This window comes from Bos mutus, chromosome 2, assembly GCF_027580195.1.
Source record: "Bos mutus isolate GX-2022 chromosome 2, NWIPB_WYAK_1.1, whole genome shotgun sequence".
Classification (NCBI taxonomy): Eukaryota; Metazoa; Chordata; class Mammalia; order Artiodactyla; family Bovidae; genus Bos; species Bos mutus.
Genome location: NC_091618.1, coordinates 7,062,590 through 7,081,505, shown reverse-complemented (window position 1 = coordinate 7,081,505; position 18,916 = coordinate 7,062,590). Strand labels below are relative to the sequence as shown.

The 18,916-nt window shown below is 42.9% G+C and overlaps 1 protein-coding gene, 1 long non-coding RNA gene and 1 other non-coding gene across 3 annotated transcripts in view; 1 reads left to right on the top strand and 2 right to left on the bottom strand.

Annotated features, from left to right (window-relative positions):
• CNR2 (cannabinoid receptor 2) overlaps positions 1-16,757 on the top strand; it is a 36,879-nt gene extending 20,122 nt beyond the window's left edge. Inside the window, exon 2 of the mRNA XM_070383044.1 lies at positions 14,438-16,757. Within this exon, the coding sequence (XP_070239145.1) occupies positions 14,483-15,568 (1,086 nt within the window). The 5' untranslated portion in view covers positions 14,438-14,482 and the 3' untranslated portion in view covers positions 15,569-16,757. The remainder of the gene's footprint in view (positions 1-14,437) is intronic.
• Positions 944-18,916, bottom strand: part of LOC138990796 (uncharacterized) — a 33,777-nt gene continuing 15,804 nt past the window's right edge. The window contains exons 2-3 of the long non-coding RNA XR_011466910.1: positions 4,560-4,595; positions 944-3,966 (exon numbers count right to left, since the gene is read on the bottom strand). This is a non-coding gene — a long non-coding RNA (uncharacterized lncRNA). The remainder of the gene's footprint in view (positions 3,967-4,559; positions 4,596-18,916) is intronic.
• On the bottom strand, positions 7,936-8,042 carry LOC138985075 (U6 spliceosomal RNA). The gene has a single exon (XR_011462335.1). It is a non-coding gene; the product is annotated as a U6 spliceosomal RNA (small nuclear RNA).

Genomic DNA, 18,916 nt, shown 5'->3' with positions numbered 1-18,916 from the left:
AGACCGAAAAACAGCCAGTAAAGAATACACAAGACATCCACAGAGAGGAACAGTTTTTTCGCTTTGCCTCAGGCAAGGTATTGATTTCTAATCTAGTGTGGAAAAAATCTGCCCTCCCTCCTACTTCTCTAGTTCCTCTGCCATTATCTTCCAGCTCCCTTTATCTGCTTTATAAGACTTCTACATTCTCCTAAGGGATTGGACTTCTGGCTCCACGTTGTGTTGGTAAGATTTACCCCTGTTGATGAGTTTAGTTCTAGTTCATTTTTTACTGCTTTATGTAGTTCTTTGTAGGCATGTACTATAACTTATCTATGCATTTTCCAGTTGGACTTTTGTGGTTGGTGGTGGTTTTTTGCTATTTCAAAAATGCTGAAACTAACATCCTTGAACATTTTCAGGCGCGGAACTGGTGCATTCCAGGGCAGTGGCTGTCTTTAGCTTCATTAGATTTGGGGAAACTGCTCACCAGTGTTTGTGCCAACTCACACCCCCATCACAGCACTGAACATTTGCCCTCCACACCTCTCCAATACGCAGGGTGTCAGGTTCATTTTTTGGCTGATCTGGTGGTAGTGAAACTTGCCTTTCTGTGGATGCTATTGAGGTTAAACATCTTTTCAAAGGATAATTGACTGTTTTCTTTCATGCCTGATATTTTTCTTATTTGGAGGCTCTCTTCTTTATCTTGAGGAATCTTACCTGAGGTCTGTCTGTTTTATGATGTTCTCAAAGAACTAGTTTCGGTCTTGGTCAGAGCATCTTATTTTCAGTTGTTTTACCATGTCATCAGTTTCTGCTCTTATTATTTTTGCCTTCCGCCTTCTCTGTATTTTTGCTGTTGTTCTTTGTCTAATTTCATGAGTTGGATGTTTAGCTTGTCGACTAAAAAAAAGATGTACAACTTGAGAGTTGCAAGTTAAGTTTTATTTGTGGGGAAATGAGGATTGCAGCCCAGGAGGCAGCATCTCAGATAGCTCTGAGAATCTGCTCCAAAGCAGCAGTGGGGGAAAGTCAATATATAAGGTTTCGGTGAAGGGGCAGCTGAATACCGTGATGTACTCATTCTACAAAAGGTTTTTTGTTAATCATGAGGATCTGCTGTCACTGTGAGGGAATTTAGTGCTTCTCTAGGTATGAGGAGATGCAAGGATGGAGATCATAAAACCCATTCCTGAAAACATCCAACTATCTGAAGACCTGTCCCACCCGATTCCCTGGAGCACAGAGTGCCTCATTCCACCCTGAACTCCCTTAGGGGGTGTTGAAGGTCAACTGCAGCAGCACGAAGTTCAGTCTCCGTAGAGGAGGATAACCAATGCCTTTGCTGTTCACTCGTTGGCAATGCCTTTGGTAAGTGCCAATTTGTAGTTCACCCCTTGTGGTCATAAATCCGACCATACTTTGGGGCCCATTTCATCAGCATTTTGTCTTGCATTGCTGGTGTCGACTAAAAAAAGATGTACAGCTTGAGAGTTGTGAGTTAAGTTTTACTGAGGGCAAAATGAGGACTGCAGCCCGGGAGGCAGCATCTCAGACAGCTCTGAGAGACTGCTCCAAAGCAGCAGTGGGGAGAAGTCAATATACAAGGTTTTGGTGAAGGGGGAGCTCAATACCATGAAGCACTCAATTTAGGTTGAGTGCTAACAAAGGTTTTTTGTTAGTCATGAGGATCTGATGTCACCATAAAGGGATTTAGTGCTTCTCTAGATATGAGGAGATACAAGGATTGATAAAATTAAGACCTGTCCCACCAGATTCCCTGGAGCAGAGTGCCTCATTCCACCCTGAACTCCCTCAGGGGTTGGTGAAGGTCAATAGCTATAGCAGCAGGGGGTTCAATCTCCATAGAAGCAGGTGGAAAATGCCTTTGTTGTCCATTCATTGGCAGTGCTCTTGGTAAGTGACAATTTGTAGTTGACCTGGCCCCCTTGTGGTCATCAATCTGACCAAACTTTGGGGGGCATTTCATGACCATTTTGTCCCGGGTTGCTAGGAAGGCTTGTTCCCAGTTCTGAAGGTGTTTGTTGATAAGACACTCAATGTGCTGTTACTGGATTAAATCTTAATAGTCAAAGATCCCTGGACACCTTTCTTCTAGTTATGGTCCAGGAAACTATTTCCTCTCATTGCATCTTTTCATACCTAGAGTTACACTATCACCATCATTGATCATACATCGAACTATACATTTAATCAACTGCTTCAAGTCTAGTCATCATTTTCATTGGAAGCTCAGTCATACACTTGGTAATACAAGAAATAATAATCTTGTGAAACAAGCAAAATATAAATGGTATAGTTAAAAACATTAGTGGAATTAAAAGTAAATATTTTAGCCATGAGCCTCCCACACCAAACCAGTTTCTTTTTTTTTTTAAGACCGTCAAGACTACGGAATGGGTCTTTTAAAGCAGAAGTCTGATTTTTCATTTGGGTCATCAAATGTGTTACATTAAAAGATTTATCAGGTATGAAAATACAGCATTCACTTTGAATTATAGCACAGACATCTCCCTGAGATGCTGTAAGACCTTGAAGTTGTGTAGCGCTTCCTTTCTCATCATAGAGATCTCAGAATTCAATAGGCCCAATTACTATCATTTAAAGCTTATGCAAGTTGTTAAGGCTTAGATATGATCAATTACACCCTCCAACCCCATTGAAGGCACACACACACACACACACACAAGCTGCTGAATGGTCATACTAGTAGAATACAGATCTTTGACCCACTGGGATCATAGCAATGATAGACTGGTTGGGGTCACTTCTGATTTGTTAACAAGTATGACCTTAAATTCATAGGAATCCCAGGCTACACCTTCATATCCATCCCTGTAGATGTCAAGGCCATAAATTAGTGCCACAAGTCCACTGAGTTCCATACCAATCACTCTCTTTAAGGGTAATAACAGGCATAGTTCATAAAGTACCCAGCCTTGTCTCATAATTACCAGGTTGATCATTTTTAGTATGATTTAACCTTTCCCAACATAGAGGAGCCTTGAAACTTAAATGACCATAGCCTGGTGTTAACCATGTACATCCTCCCCATAACTGTGGGAGTTTTCCTTTTAATGGATGAGAAATTAACTTTTTATTGAGACTTAGCTCATCACTCGATTGAGTTTAAATGACCCTAAGAGAAAACTTAAATCTATGGCCAGCATCAGAGCAGGTATTACTAATTGGCCAGGTGAGAGGATCCCATCTAGTAATATAATGAATAGATAGAACAGGACTGAACACTCATCTAAAATAATTTCCTAGGGGTATCCAATCAGAGTCCTAGAGAACAGAAATCCACCAAGGTAACCCAGAAGTACTAGGCACAGGTAACTGGCCACAAACCAACAATTGGATTGAGTTTTAAACTAGCATAGAATCACGTCCATGATAGAAAACATTTGATTGATAGGCATAAGTCCAAGGAATCAAGAAAACATTATAAATGATCACACAAGTCAAATCAGCATCTTGGGCAAGCTTTCTGCTTCTGACGTCATCTTCTTCTCGTCCTAGGGTAGTGTAGTTTCCTCTGTTTGAGCATCGTTTTAAGGTGAGTTTGAGGTCAGCAGGCCTCTCTATAGACCAGTCCAGCTCAGGGGCCTTTGGAAGTGGGAGTTAACCTGAGTCAATTTCCCTTCGATTTCATTGGGCATGAGCTAGTTAAGAGTACCATGGAGTTGAAAGGTCCTTCCATCCATGTTGGAGAGAGTTCCTTAAATTATATCTTCTTTCAGTCTTGGTTGCAGGTTATGTGTGAGGCATCTGATCTTCATCCAAAGACAGATTACTGAGATAAACTTCAAAAACAACCCTAGAGTGTCCTTCAATAATTCAATTAAATTTTATATTAATATACCCTAACAGCAAAGACCTATCCAGGAAATGAGTCCTTAGTAGATACAGACCTCCATTAACAAACTGGGATTTAACATTCATTGAAACATCTCTTTCTCCCTAAAGAAAGAAAGAAAGAAAATGAAGTCGCTCAGTCATGTCCGACTCTCTGTGATCCCATGGACTCTAGCCCCCCAGGCTCCTCTGTTCATGGAATTTTTCAGGCAAGAGTACTGGAGTGGGTTGCCATTTCCTTCTCCAGGGGATCTTCCCAACCCAGGGATCGAACCTGGGTCTCCCGCGTTGCAGGCGGATGCTTTACCATCTGAGCCACCATGGAAGCCCCTTCTCCCTAAAATCACCGTCATTTTTACCAAATATAACCTAATTAAGACCTGTTTGTAATATAGGTCTGGTCTCAATAAACTTGGCATGATTTATATAACCAAAATTGATCATAGACTTTTTTGCTTTGCTGAGACTTTTTATAGTCTCGGACTTAACTTTTAAAATAAAATCTTTCAGGGCTAGGAAAGTCATGCCAAAGGCTTATCACAGATTTTTAAAATAAAATCTTTCAGGGCTAGGAAAGTCATGCCAAAGACTTATCACAGATTTTGCCTAACAGATCTAAATAAATTCCTCCCTTCTCAAGGTCTCCAAAATTCCTTGAGATTTCTGTACCTGTTATTGAGATAACCTTCCTAACTTACCTGATAAAGTTACTGGAAACTAAGAGATTCCAATCTCTGGAGGGTTCAGAAAGAGAGAAAAGATAAATGTTTCAATTTGTTTATAAAATATAATTTTACCAAACTACTGCCATAATTAGAGGGAAAGGTTTTTTTTTTCCTTACACCTGGGAAACACAGATTCAAATCAGTAGTTTTTCAGATAGAAACCATAAAAGTTATAAGCATATTCACCAGTTCATTCAGTCCTTTTGTTAACCTTTGTGAAGTCATCAGGTTTTCTATTAGAATCCTTACTCAGTTCAGAAACTGGTATTTATTCAAAAGTTCTTTTTATAAATCTTCTTGAAGAGACAGAACTTGGTTAATGCTATGACAATATTGAGATAGTAACTAGAATTATGCCTGATAACATTTTACCCAAACATATCAGAATTTTAGGAACTCCATACAGTTTCTGTAAGTGTAAGTGAAGTCGCTCAGTCGTGTCCAACTCTTTGCGACCCCATGAACTGTAGCCTACCAGGCTCCTCTGTCCATGTGATTTTCCAGGCAACAGTACTGGAGTGGATTGCCATTTCCTTCTCCAGCGGATCTTCCTGACCCAGGGATCAAACCCGGGCCTCACGCATTGTAGACAGATGCTTTACCATCTGAGCCACCAGGGAAGTCCTATCATACAGTTTCTAGGATATCTATATTAGTAACATTTACCATACAATATAACCCGAGACTTATTACTCACTTGACAATATTCTCCATGTAATTCTGTATACAAAATGAGCCAAATTAGTGTAATATCTCTCTTTGGGGTGTTTCAGGGGCCCTCTGAAGAATCCAGAAGTTAGCTAGACATCTTCATTAGAAGGATTTAGGAAGTTTTGTCAACAAATATCAAAAAGGTTTAGAACTCAGTCAGATAGGATTATATGTCATTGTGAAACAATAGCTATTCACTTAGTCAAAGTAACAATAAAAGATTTTAGAACAGATCATTTAAGAGATAAAGAAAAACTTAGTCCTGACTATGTACAAAGCTCTTTCTTCATGGTTCGCGTTTCACAAACCTCATCGCTTTCTGTACCCATGACTGTGGTCTTCCATCCTAAAAAGCCACCTGTGAGGCAGGTTTACTTCCTTTTCCCTTCACAAAATGCAGTTCCATTCCTCATACCTTCTTTACCGAAAACACACTTCCTACTTCCCTTAAGCAACCAAGAACTGACTTTTATTTTAGCATTTTATAGATTGGTAAGCATAAATACCAGTGATAATTTCTAAACCCTTTGCTTTCTTAGAATATTTTAGGATGACCCCAAATACCATTCATTTTTAATCCCAGAAATCTTTAGTTTCTCTGTAAAAGGAAATTAGTGTTCAGTAGTAAATGTTTCAAAATCTTATTTTATTTGGAAATGACTTAGCTATTCAATACACTTCCAACACTTAATTTAGCACAACCCTTAGAAGTTCAAGTTACCCCAATCTGGAGAGACTATTTTAGGCAGATATTCCTAAAGAATAATTATTCTTAATATTTTTTAGAAGTTTCTTCACTCGAGGTAATTTCCTTGCTGACAAACTTGTAACAGATATAATAATAGTTAACCTATATTAAACCTAGGTACAATGAAGATATTCTGCTTAATTTCCAAACTCAGTTATGAATACTAGTTGTAAAAAAAAAAAGGAGGAGGTTAGAGTAAGATTTTAAAAGGCTTTGTTCCCTTTATTATTTTTTTTTTTTTTCCTTTTGGTTTCAGGAATTAGAGATGGTCTAGAGTGATCCAGAGAGATCTGGTCTAAAGGTATGAAAGAAAGTGAAGTCGCTCAGTCGTGTCTGACTCTTTGTGACCCCATGGACTGTAGCCTACTAGGCTCCTCCCTCGATGGGATTCTCCAGGCAAGAGTATTGAGTGGGTTGCCGTTTCCTTCTCCAGGGGATCTTCCCGACCCAGGGATCGAACCCGGGTCTCCCGCATTCCAGGCGGAATTATTTCCTAAGGGCAAGAATTCTTAAAAAGATAATTTTTTTCTTCAAGCTTTCTCTGGAGTCTAAAGAATATTGTGACCACATTGTCAAAAATAATATTTTTTATGATAAAATTATGATCTGTGATCATAGTTTTATCGCCAGAATTTAGACCAGATAGTGCTCAACTCGGTCCTTATATCAAGGGCAGATTGGTCCCAGCAGTGATTGTCCCTCTAGGGAAGTGAGGGTCTTAGTTTGATCAGACCCCCAGGCTGTTAATTACAGAAGGAAGTCCTAGACATAAGGGAACTTTAGTCCATTTTCCTATCCTATTGTCAATAAAGATCTAATATTTTAGGCCGTTTCTCTTGTCATAGCTATAGATTGACCAGTCAAAAAAAAAAAAATCTGTTTTTCCAAGGGGTTACCAGGTGGAGTGTGGAAACTTAGAATGAGCAATTCCCATATTAGCTCGAGTAGTATGTACCAGATGTCTGCACACTCAAACCAAACCAAACCAGAACTTCACCAGCCAGGAGTCACACTCTGAAACAAAAGGCAAAGAGATACCCAGAAATCAAAAGCCAAATGATGTAAATGCCAAACGTGACTTCCCAGTTCCACTAGACCTGAGACCTGGCAGAGTCAGTGCTAGCAGCCTTTTTTAGTTCTGATACAGTTTCAAGCAATTTCTTGTTGGTTTCCTGTGAAGAAGTTACTCTATCATTTCCTCTTTTAGAAGCTTCTAGATACCAGTCAGAGTAAGCACAGCCGGCCTTTTCTGATTGTGCATGCAAAACTATCAATTTTGAAATATCAAAAGAACCCCAATTTGGCCATTTTAGGTTGAGATCTCTTTTAGTGTAATTTCTTCAATTAACCAGGTACTTGCGAGTATGAGCTCCATAGGTATTATACATGAATCCGGCTGGAGTGTTTGTCAGATGCTGGCTTTCTGACACTCCTTGATTTCCATTTTTGAGAGATTCCGTTTCCCATTTTAAGCTGAATTTGTCAGGGATAAAAATCACTAGTGAACTTGTGTAGTGGGCCCATCTGCTGCTTGTGAGCTTAATTCCTCTAGGAGTCATCCCAGAGTCATTTCAGCTCCTCTTGGGTGTCTCAGATTCTGCCTCCAGCAATCTAAGACCACCATGGCTGCTCAGGTGGCTGAACGGCCAATTCTTATGTGTGACCCCCAGATGAAAAAGTATTTTAATTAACTAGTGGGTTTCCCTATGGGACCACTGCACAGTATGAGGACTAGGCTTCCACCACTCCCGTAAATTCCTCAGTCACTTGAGAAAACCGAAACCAACCGGGAGGAGTCTTGCCCCTTTTCTTTGGAGCAAAGCTCTTATATATTCTCCTCACTTTTATACTGACAAATTCTTTTTTTTTTAATTAATTTATTTATTTATTAAAAATATGGAACGCTTCACGAATTTGCGTGTCATCCTTGCCCAGGGGCCATGCTAATCTTCTCTGTATCGTTCCAATTTTAGTATATGTGCTGCCGAAGCGAGCACTATACTGACAAATTCTATAATGGCAGTCGAATTGAGGAAAAAGTGTCAGATCAGCCTCTTACCGCTTAGCTAAGACCATTCGGTCCCCTACAACGGAGCAACCTCAGCATCTTTAAGCTGAGCCTCGGGTATTCCTTAATTTTTTTCCTCAGTTGAGTCCCCCTACCCAGTACCTTTTCACTGGGTGGGTAATTCCCTGGCATCTTCCAGCCAGCCCCCCACCCAGTATCTTTTGCCTGGGTGGGGATTTCTCAGTATCTTTCAACCAAGCCCCACTCAGTGTCTAGACCATGAGTGGGTATGCCCCGGATGTTTCACCTGGGCCCCTCGCCAGTATCTTTCCTACTGGGAGGGGGCAGGAACCTCCTCCACCGCCAAATAAAACTCAGAATCTCAACCAATACAGCAGATTCGAGAACTAGGAGCTGCTAAGTCGCTTCAGTCGTGTCCGACTCTGTGAGACCCCATAGACGGCAGCCCACCAGGCTCCTCCGTCCCTGGGATTCTCCAGGCAAGAATACTGGAGTGGGTTGCCATTTCCTTCTCCAGAGAACTAGGAGAGATTTACCCAAATTCATCTGCACTCCCCAAGAATGGGCACAAGGGGCCGCTGCTGGTACCAAAGCTCCAGTTCCTCGTGGAGTCCAGTTGAAGGAAGGAAGTTCACTCTGGGTCCCTTCGTGGTCCCAATAACTGTTGACTAAAAAAGATGTACAACTTGAGTGGCGAGTTAAGTTTTATTTGGGACAAAATGAGGACTGCAGCCCGGGAGGCAGCATCTCAGATAGCTCTGAGAGACTTCTCCAAAGCGGCCTTCGCGGAAAGTCAATATATAAGGTTCTGGAGAAGGCAGAGTTCGATACCACAAAGCACTCATTTTACAAAGGTTTTTTGTTAGTTATGAGGATCTGATGTCAACATGAAGGGATTTAGGGCTTCTGTACATATGAGGAGATGCAAGGATTGAGATCATAAAATCCGTTCCTAAAAACATCCAACTATCTAAAGACCTGTCCCACCAGATTCCCTGGAGCACAGGGTGCCTCACTCCACCCTAAACTCCCTCAGGGGTTGTTGAAGGTCAACAGCTATAGCAGCAGGGTTCAATCTCCTGTAGAGGCAGATGGCAAATGCCTTTGTTGTTCATTCATTGGCAATGCTCTTGGTAAGTGCCAATTTTTAGTTGCCAGGATGATGCCTGATTTTTTTTTTTAAGTTTATTGGGCCATTTTAAAAGTCTTTATTGAATTTGTTACAATGTTGCTTCTATTGTTTATGTCTGGCCTTTTGGCCCATGAAGCTTGTGGGATCTTAGCTTCCCAACAAGGGATCGAACCTGCACCCCTTCATTGGAAGGTGAAGTCTTAACCATTGAACCACCAGTGAAGTCCTGATGCCTGATTTTTAAAAGTCTAAATTAGATCATTTCCGTTTGTTATTGTTCAGTCACTCAGTTGTGTCCACCTCTTTGTGACCCCATGGACTGCAGCACTCCAGGCTTCTCTGTCATTTGCCATCCCCTGAAGCTTGCTCAAATTCATGTCCATTGAGTCAGTGATGCCATCCAACCATCTCGTCCTCTGTCGTCCCCTTCTCCTCCTGCCTTCAGTCTTTCCCAGCATCAGGATCTTTTCCAATGAGTTGGCTCTTTGCATCAGGTGGCCAAAGTATTAGAGCTTCAGCTTCAGTTCCAATCCTTCAGAATTGATTTCCTTTAGGATTGACTGGTTGGATCTCCTTGCAGTCCAACGGACTCTCCAGAGTCTTCTCCAGCACCACAGTTCAATACTGTTACTCACTTCCTAAATAAAGCTGCAGCTCTATTCCTCTCTCTCGGCTTATGTTACTGTCATTCACAATTTTACTTGCACTCTGTTTTTATCCCCTCCAAATCAGTCTCAGTCACTATTCAGTTCAGTTCGGTTCAGTTGCTCAGCGGTGTCCGACTCTTTGTGACCCCATGAATCGCAGCACGCCAGGCCTCCCTGTCCATCACCAACTCCTGGAGTTCACTCAAACTCATGTCCATCGAGTCAGTGATGCCATCCAGCCATCTCATCCTCTGTCGTCCCCTCCTCCTCCTGCCCCCAATCCCTCCCAGCATCAGAGTCTTTTCCAATGAGTCAACTCTTCACATGAGGTGGCCAAAGTACTGGACTTTCAGCTTTAGCATCATTCCTTCCAAAGAAATCCCAGGGCTGATCTCCTTCAGAATGGACTGGTTGGATCTCCTTGCAGTCCAAGGGACTCTCAAGAGTCTTTTCCAACACCACAGTTCAAAAGCATCAATTCTTCAGCGCTCAGCCTTCTTCACAGTCCAACTCTCACATCCATACATGACCACAGGAAAAACTATAGCCTTGACTAGATGGACCTTTGTTGGCAAAGTAATGTCCCTGCTTTTGAATATGCTATCTAGGTTGGACATAACTTTCCTTCCAAGGAGTAAGCGTCTTTTAATTTCATGGCTGCAATCACCATCTGCAGTGATTTTGGAGCCCCAAAAAATAAAGTCTGACACTGTTTCCACTGTTTCCCCATCTATTTCCCATGAAGTGGTGGGACTGGATGCCATGATCTTCGTTTTCTGAATGTTGAGCTTTAAGCCAACTTTTTCACTCTCCACTTTCACTTTCATCAAGAGGCTTTTTAGTTCCTCTTCACTTTCTGCCATAAGGGTGGTGTCATCTGCATATCTGAGGTTATTGATATTTCTCCCAGCAATCTTGATACCAGCTTGTGCTTCTTCTATTATTGCTTTATACAGACATGTTTTTATTTACTCATACATTTATTCACTTATTTGTTCACAATTCCTTCTTGCCTTTCTATCCTTCCCTCTATGGAGAATTCCTTCTTCTGATGGCACCTCCTTTAGATTTTCTTCAGTGAAGGTCTGTTAGTGAATAATTCTATTTGTATTATTTTGAGTGACAGCTAGCTTTTTGCCATCTATCTTCTGGCTATTATTATTGCTCTTGGCCAATCTGCTTTTAAATTTCATTGTGATTCCTTTGCAGGTATTGTGTTTTTTTAATCTCTGATTGTTTTTAATTTTTTCTCTTTGTCTTTGGCATTCTGAAGTTTTATTACAATATATGTGAATGCGGAATTCATTGTTTTAAAAATTCTGCTCAACACATGATTATATGTAAAATGGATAAACAAGGTCCTACTGTGTAGCACAGGGAACTATATTCAATCTCCTGTAATACCTTACAATGGAAAAGAAACTGAAAAGGTATGTATATATAAATATAATATTATTTTTTATAAAACACTATTGACTTTTATTTATTTATTTCCTGGAGAAGGGCATGGCAACCCAGTCCAGAATTCTTGCCTGGAGAATTCCAGAGAATTCCAGGAGAATTCCTCCTGACAGAGGAACCTGGCAGGCTACCGTCCAGGGATCACAAAGAATCAGGACAGGACTGAGCAACTAGCACTTTTTTTTTTTCTTTTTCATTGTATAGCATAGGTAGCTATATTCAATATCCTATAATAACCTATAATGGAAAAGAATCTGGAAAAAAAATATATATATATATATACTGAACCATGTTGTTGTACACCTGGGACTAACACAACATTGTAAATCAACTACAGTTAATTTAAAAAAAAAAAACCTGCTTGAAGTTCACTGTGATTTCTGAATCAGAGGAATCACATCCAGGAGAATTCTGGGCACTTCTCCACTAGCATCTCTTTGAATATGACCTCCCCAATGCCCACCACCAATTTCTATTCTTCTCTTCTGAAATTCCAGTTGGATATATTTTAAACCTTTTCTGTTGATCCTTCCTGTCTCTTAACCGTTCTTCCGTATTTCCCATCTATCTCCTGGTGCAGCCTTTTGAGAAGTTTCCTCAGATCCACTTTCCAGATCAGAGCTTTTGGCTGGCTAGTCTCTTCTGCTCTTTCACCTCCTCTTAAGGCTTTCCGTTTTCAGTGACTTCATTTTTCACTTCCAGAAATTCTACTTGATTCTTCTTCAAATCTGCCTCGCCTCTCACTAAGTAATCATGGTTTTGATTCCTCATTGTTTAATCATATTAAACGTATTCAGATTTCCCTGGCAGTCCAGTGGTTAAGATTCCGTGCTTCCAGTGCAGGAGGCATGGGTTCAACCCCTGAACTAAGAACTAAGATTTCGTGCTGCAAGAAAAAGAAAAAGCCTATATACATATTCTATAACATAAACCCAAGAATTATATGAAGTTCTTGGAAGTCTAATTCTACCGTATGACATTTCTGCTAACTCTTCTTCACGTTTACTTGTGCATTTTGTAATTCTGCATCATGAGCTCAAATTCCCTGGGCCTTTATATGTGGAAATCTTGTGTGACCTGGATAAGAGAGTATATCCCTCTAGAGAAATTCGAAGTTTGCTTTCTAATAATGTCCCTTACAATATTCGGGTGCCCTGCTTGTTTTTCTCAATACTTAGGACATACTTATACTAAAGATGATTCATTATCTGACATTCAAATTTATCGGGACTCCTATATTTTATCTAGCATTTCTACTGCTGTGAAACCCAAGTCTTGTCTAACCATCCCTAAAAAGTTGTTAAACCTTCAGCATCTTACTTACCAAAACTGGCAAACAAAATAAAACACAAATGCAAAAAACCCTCCACCTTATCACTCTGCATTCCATTTTTTTCTTGGTTTTGATTGCCTTTCAGTTTTTTAAATATAACTTTATTTATTTATTTTTGGCTCTTCTGGGCCTTCATTGCTCTGCAGGCTTTTCTCTAGTTGTGGAGAACGGGGCTACTCTCTAGCTGCAGTGCATGGGCTTTTCATTGTGGCGGCTTCTCTTGTTGCTGAGCATGGGCTCTAGGGCGTGCAGGCTTCAGCAGTCGTAACTCTCAGGCTCTAGAGCACAGGCTCTAGTTGTGGCCTGTGGGCTTAGCTGCTCCCCAGCATGTGGGATCTTCCCAGACCAGGGACTGAATCTGCGTCTCCGGCATTGGCAGGCGGGTTCTTTACCACTGAGCCACCAGGGAAGCCCTCCTTTCAGTTTCTGACCCTTCAGTTCAGTTCAGTTCAGTCGCTCAGTCGTGTCTGACTGACCCCAGTCAGAGCGACCCCATGTCCATACTTTCAAAATGAGCGACCCCATGTCCATACTTTCAAAATGAAGCCTTTAGTGTAGTTTTTTGCTTAAACCCAAAAAGCTTGCAAGTCACTTTTATTTCTTATTTTACTTTATTGAGGTACAATTCACATGTGACATAATACTATTTCCAGGTGTATAACATGATGATTTCATATTTGTACGTATTGGGAAATGATCACCGTAATAAGTCATTGAAAAGTGAAAGTGAAGTCGCTCAGTCGTGTCCGACTCCTTGAGACCCCATGGACTGTAGCCCACCAGGCTCCTCCATCCATGGAATTTTCTAGGCAAGAGTACTGCAGTGGGTTGCCATTTCCTTATTATTACACAGTTGCAGTTTTTTTCTTATGATGAGGAATTTCACGATCTATTCTCTTAGCAACTTTCAAATATAGTATTAGTAGCTATCCCCAAGACTTTTTTTATAATTGAAAGCTTGTACTTTTGACTACCTTCAGGCATTTCATCCACACCACCCTCCCACCAATCCCTGCTTCTGGCAACCACCAAGCTAGTGTCTGTATCTTTGAATTAATTTGGGGGTTTTTTTAGTTCCACATATATATGAGATCATATAGTTTGCAGGCCACCTTGGCTTCTTGATGTACTTTCCTGGTGGCTCAGATGGTAAAGCATCTGCCTGCAGTGCAGCAGATCTGGGTTTGATCCCTGGGTGGGGAAGATCCCCTGGAGAAGGCAATGGCAACCTTGCCTGGAATACTCTTGCCTGGAAAATCCCATGGACAGGGGTCAGTCCACGGGGTCGCAAAAAGTCAGACACGACTGAACGACTTCACTTTTTTCACTTTTTCAGCTTCTTGAATTCCCACATGCCTCTCCTAAGGCAACCAGCACAGACCTAGTACATCCTCACTAGGATGGAGAAAGGGTAAAATAGAGGGAAAGTGACAAAGTGAAGGTGTGAGCTACAAAGTCGTGTCCAACTCTTTGCCACCCCGTGGACTGTAGCCCACCAGGCGCCTCTGTCCATGGGATTCTCCAGGCAAGAATACTGGAGTGAGTTGCCTTGCTCTTCTCCGGGGGATCTTCCCCACCCAGGGAGGGAACCTAGGTCTCCTGCATCGCAGGCAGGTTCTTTATGGTCTGAGACACTAGGGACGCCGCAGAGAGCAACAAATATGATCCATCCGCTCGGGTGAAGAGTTTGGCTACAGTTAGAGTCGGACACGACTGAAGCGACTTGGCAGTGATTGTGTGAGGTCATTGCACTGATTGAAAAAGACTCATCTCTTCTTGTTGTGCTACAGCAAAGACTTCTTGGCAAGCCCAGCAGAAGCCCAGGGACCCACCCCATGGAGATATGCTTGAAGATAGAGGCAGCCAATGGCTCCAGCAATGGCTTGAATTTCAACCCCATGAAGGAGTACATGATCCTGAGCGGTCCCCAGAAGATCGCGATCGCGGTACTGTGCACCCTCCTGGGCCTGCTGAGTGCCCTGGAGAACTTGGTTGTTCTCTACCTCATCGGGTCCTCACACCGGCTCCGCAAGAAGCCCTCCTACCTGTTCATTGGCAGCTTGGCTGGGGCCGACTTTCTGGCCAGTGTGGTCTTTGCCTCCAGCTTTGTACATTTCCACGTCTTCGATGGCGTGGATTCCAAAGCTGTCTTCCTGCTGAAGATCGGCAGCGTGACTCTGACCTTCACAGCCTCCCTAGGCAGCCTGCTGCTGACTGCCATCGACCGCTACCTCTGTCTGCGCTACCCGCCAACCTACAAAGCTCTACTCACCCGCAGGAGGGCACTGGTGACCCTGGGCATCATGTGGGTGCTCGCCGCATTGGTGTCCTACCTGCCCCTCATGGGATGGACCTGCTGCCCCAGGCCCTGCTCTGAGCTTTTCCCCCTGATCCCCAATGACTATCTGCTGGGCTGGCTCCTGTTTATCGCCGCCCTCTTCGCCGGCATCATCTACACCTACGCGCATGTCCTCTGGAAGGCCCATCAGCACGTAGCCAGCTTGGCTGAGCACCGGGACAGACACCTGTCTGGAATAGCCCGGATGCGACTGGATGTGCGGTTGGCTAAGACCCTGGGGATGCTCCTGGCTGTGCTCTTCATATTCTGGTTCCCGGTACTGGCCCTCATGGTCTACAGCCTGGGTGCCAGGCTAAGCGACCAGGTCAAGAAGGTCTTTGCCTTCTGCTCCTTGCTCTGCCTTGTCAACTCCATGGTCAACCCCATTATCTATGCCCTGCGGAGCGGGGAGATCCGGTCCTCTGCTCATCACTGCCTGGCCCGCTGGAAGAAGTGCGTGAGGGGCCTTGGGCCAGAAGGAAAAGGAGAGATCCCCAGGTCCTCAGTCACTGAGACAGAGGCTGATGTGAAAACCACCCCCGGGCTAGATTCCAGAGAGCTATCCTGGCCTGATGAGCTCTGATCACTGATGTGATCACTTTCACATTATGAAATCAGCCAAGTCAGAAGTCATTTCACTCCCCGGAGGAGGAAGAGTGGCCTTGGTCCTCTCATCTGACTTGAACCAGCCCCAGAGGCCTGGACACTCAGCCCTTTCCACTGAGTGTTGGTACTGACCCCTGGAAGGTAGCCTGGTCATGCCTGTCTGCATGACCTGATCACAGTCTGTTGGGTAGTCAGGCCCTGTGAGGGGCGGCAAGGTGGGCAGGAGGCAGGCGGCTTGGGACAGGCTCAGTGCAGGTCAGAACAATCTTCCCAATAAAACAGATTAGTGCCTGAATTCTCCAGAGACCCCAGGAGCCAGGTGGAGCTTTCACGCTCAGCAATGAGGGACCTGGAGGAGATCTGGGAAGAATGAATCATTCTCCTGGGATCTCAGGATATCAGATGGGATGGCTGGACAGCCCTTCTTCCTGTTTAACTGTTAGGGGCCTCCTTGGTTCTAGAGCTATGAAAGGCCCTACCTGAAGGTCACCCTTCCCACAGAGGGCCAAGAACTAAAATTCGATGAGGATCAAGGATGTCGATCCCCCTCTTGCAAAGGTAACTGACAAGTCTCCAGTTCAGAGCATCTTATTATTAGGGCAGTGGCCCTCTCTGACACCCTGATAATCCCCATCCACAATCACAGTGTCTCCTAGGGACATGGGGAATACAGAGGAGGCTGGGATCACTTGGCATGCAGAATCTTCAGAGAATTCTGTTGGTCTTGCTAAGTCCTTTTTGGTGGTACCACTGGAAGCCGGCAGTGTGCCAGTCTAATCCAACTCCAAGAAAAAGGAAGATATACACAAAGGTTTTATAAATCCCCGAATTGTTCCCAGCCATCCCTCAATTCAGCCCCTTTGTCTCCTCTTCCACCTGAACCCTATAATAAATAATAAACAGAGCAAGTGGGAGGAAGGGGAAATTCCCTTACCATGTGCCAAGCATAGGGCTCATGTCCCACAGTCCATCAGCTCCAGCAAGGATTCAGCCCCATGCTTTTGAAGATCCCAGGATACCCATGTTTTACATTATCAGGGAGGCTGGATTCCTACCAAAGGGGCTTAAAGCAGTAGGCAGGAGAAATTGTTGATGGTGAGGAGGATGCATAAGAATTCTGATGCAATTATTTGGGACTACAGATGGAATAAAAGGAAATGTATTGATTAAACGTGTCTTCATTTAATATTTACAAGACCAGGTGTTTGCCATTCATTCATTCATCCAATCATCTCACCAATACACACTAGGCTCTGTGCTAGATCCTGGATGTCCAGCCATAAATGAGACTCTGCCCCTGTCTAATGGGGCTCACATTCTACATTCTGCTGGGAATAGACCCAATGAAGAAAGAAAGTTGATGGTGGTACAAAGAAAGAAATCATCAAGGTCGTGGAAGAGAGATTATTTGAGGCAACTTTAGTAGAGTAGACCTACTATGTGCTTTGGTCATGAGTTGACTGGCATTTATTGAGATGTTACTGTGTGCCAGGCACTGGGCTAAGTGCTTTTATGTATTTTAAATTATTTGGCTGTGGTGCGTCTTAGTTGAGACACACAGGATCTTCCAGCTCCACTGTGGCACTGGGGATCCCTTAGTTGCGGCATGTGGAATCTAATTCCCTGACCAGGGACTGAATCCCGGACCCCTGCGTTGGGTGTGCAGAATCTTAGCCACTGGACTGCTAGGGAAGTTCCTGGGCTAAGTGTTTTTAAATGGGGAATCTCAGTCTCACAATAATCTGATGAAGAGAGTTTGGTGGCCGCAATTTACCGATGAGGACAATGTCTAAAAGGCAAAAATCACTTGACTGAGATCACACTACTGATATGTACCCAAAGCTGGGGTTTTCAACTCAGTTCTGTTTGACTGCTAAGCCTACCCTCTTTACCACTAACTTCTTGGCCCAGTTCAGTCAAATTCTGCTTGATTTGGATAGTAATAATAAACAAGCCTACAGATAATAATCAGACTTCAATAATAATAAGTCTAATAGTGACAAATATGTATAAAGTATAAGTGGTAATATGACTTAATAAATCTAATAATAATATTAAATTTTCATAACAGCAAATTCGGAGAAGGCAATGGCATCCCACTCCAGTACTCTTGCCTGGAAAATCCCATGGACGCAGGAGCCTGGTAGGCTGCAGTCCATGGAGTCACTAAGAGTCAGACACGACTGAGCCACTTCACTTTCACTCTTCACTTTCATGCATTGGAGAAGGAAATGGGAACGCACTCCAGTGTTCTTGCCTTGAGAATCCCAGGGACAGGGGAGCCTGGTGGGCTACTGTCTATGGGGTCGCACAGAGTCGGACACAACTGAAGCGACTTAGCAGCAACAGCAAATTGCTGCAACCTTATCATTATGTCTCAACATACTTCATTTTGTGCCCTATATTAACTTCCTGCAGCAACTTTCCACAAACCGAGTGGCTTATAACAATAGAAATTTATTCTTTCACAGTTCTGGACTCTAGAAACTAATCAAGCGTCAACAGGGCCATGCTGTCTCCAAAGTTTCACGGGAAGGATGCTGTTGTTTAGTCGCTAAGTTGTGTCCAACTCTTTTGCCATCCCCATGGACTGTAGCCCGCCAGGCTCCTCTGTCCATGGGATTTCCCAGACAAGAATACTGGAGTGGGTTGCCATTTCCTTTTCCGGGGGATCTTCCTGACCCAGGGTTCAAATCTGCGTCTCTTGTATTGGCAGGCGGGTTCTTTAGCCCTGAGCCACCTGGGACGCTCCCAGTAGGTGGACACTTCCTCGCTTTTTCCAACTTCCGGCAGCTCCTGGTGTCCCTTGGCTTGTGGCAGCATAACTCCTACCTCTGCCTCTATCTTCACATGGCCTTTCCCCATTCTTTATTTCTGGGTGTCTTTTTTTTTTTTTCATTTGCAGTATAGCTGATTTCCAATGTTATTACTACATTAGTTTCAGGTATAAAACAATGAGTCAACATTTTTCTAGACAAAAAAAAATTCCATTAATTTATTATAAATATTGGCTATATTCCCTGTGTTGTACAATATATCCTTGTAGCTTATTTATTTTATACATGGTAGTTTGTACCTTTTAACCCCAACTCCTCTTGTCCCTCCCTGCTTCTGTCTCCCCACCAGTAATTACTAGTTTGTTCTCTATGACTGTGAGTCTGTTTTTGTTTTGTTATGTTCATTTTTGTTTGTTTGTTTTTTTAGATTCCACACATAAGTAAGAACATATGCACTATTCATGTTTCTCTGTCTGGCTTATTCCCTTAGCATAATAGCCTCCAGGTCTATTCATGTTGTTGCACCTGCCAGGAATTTATTCTTTTTC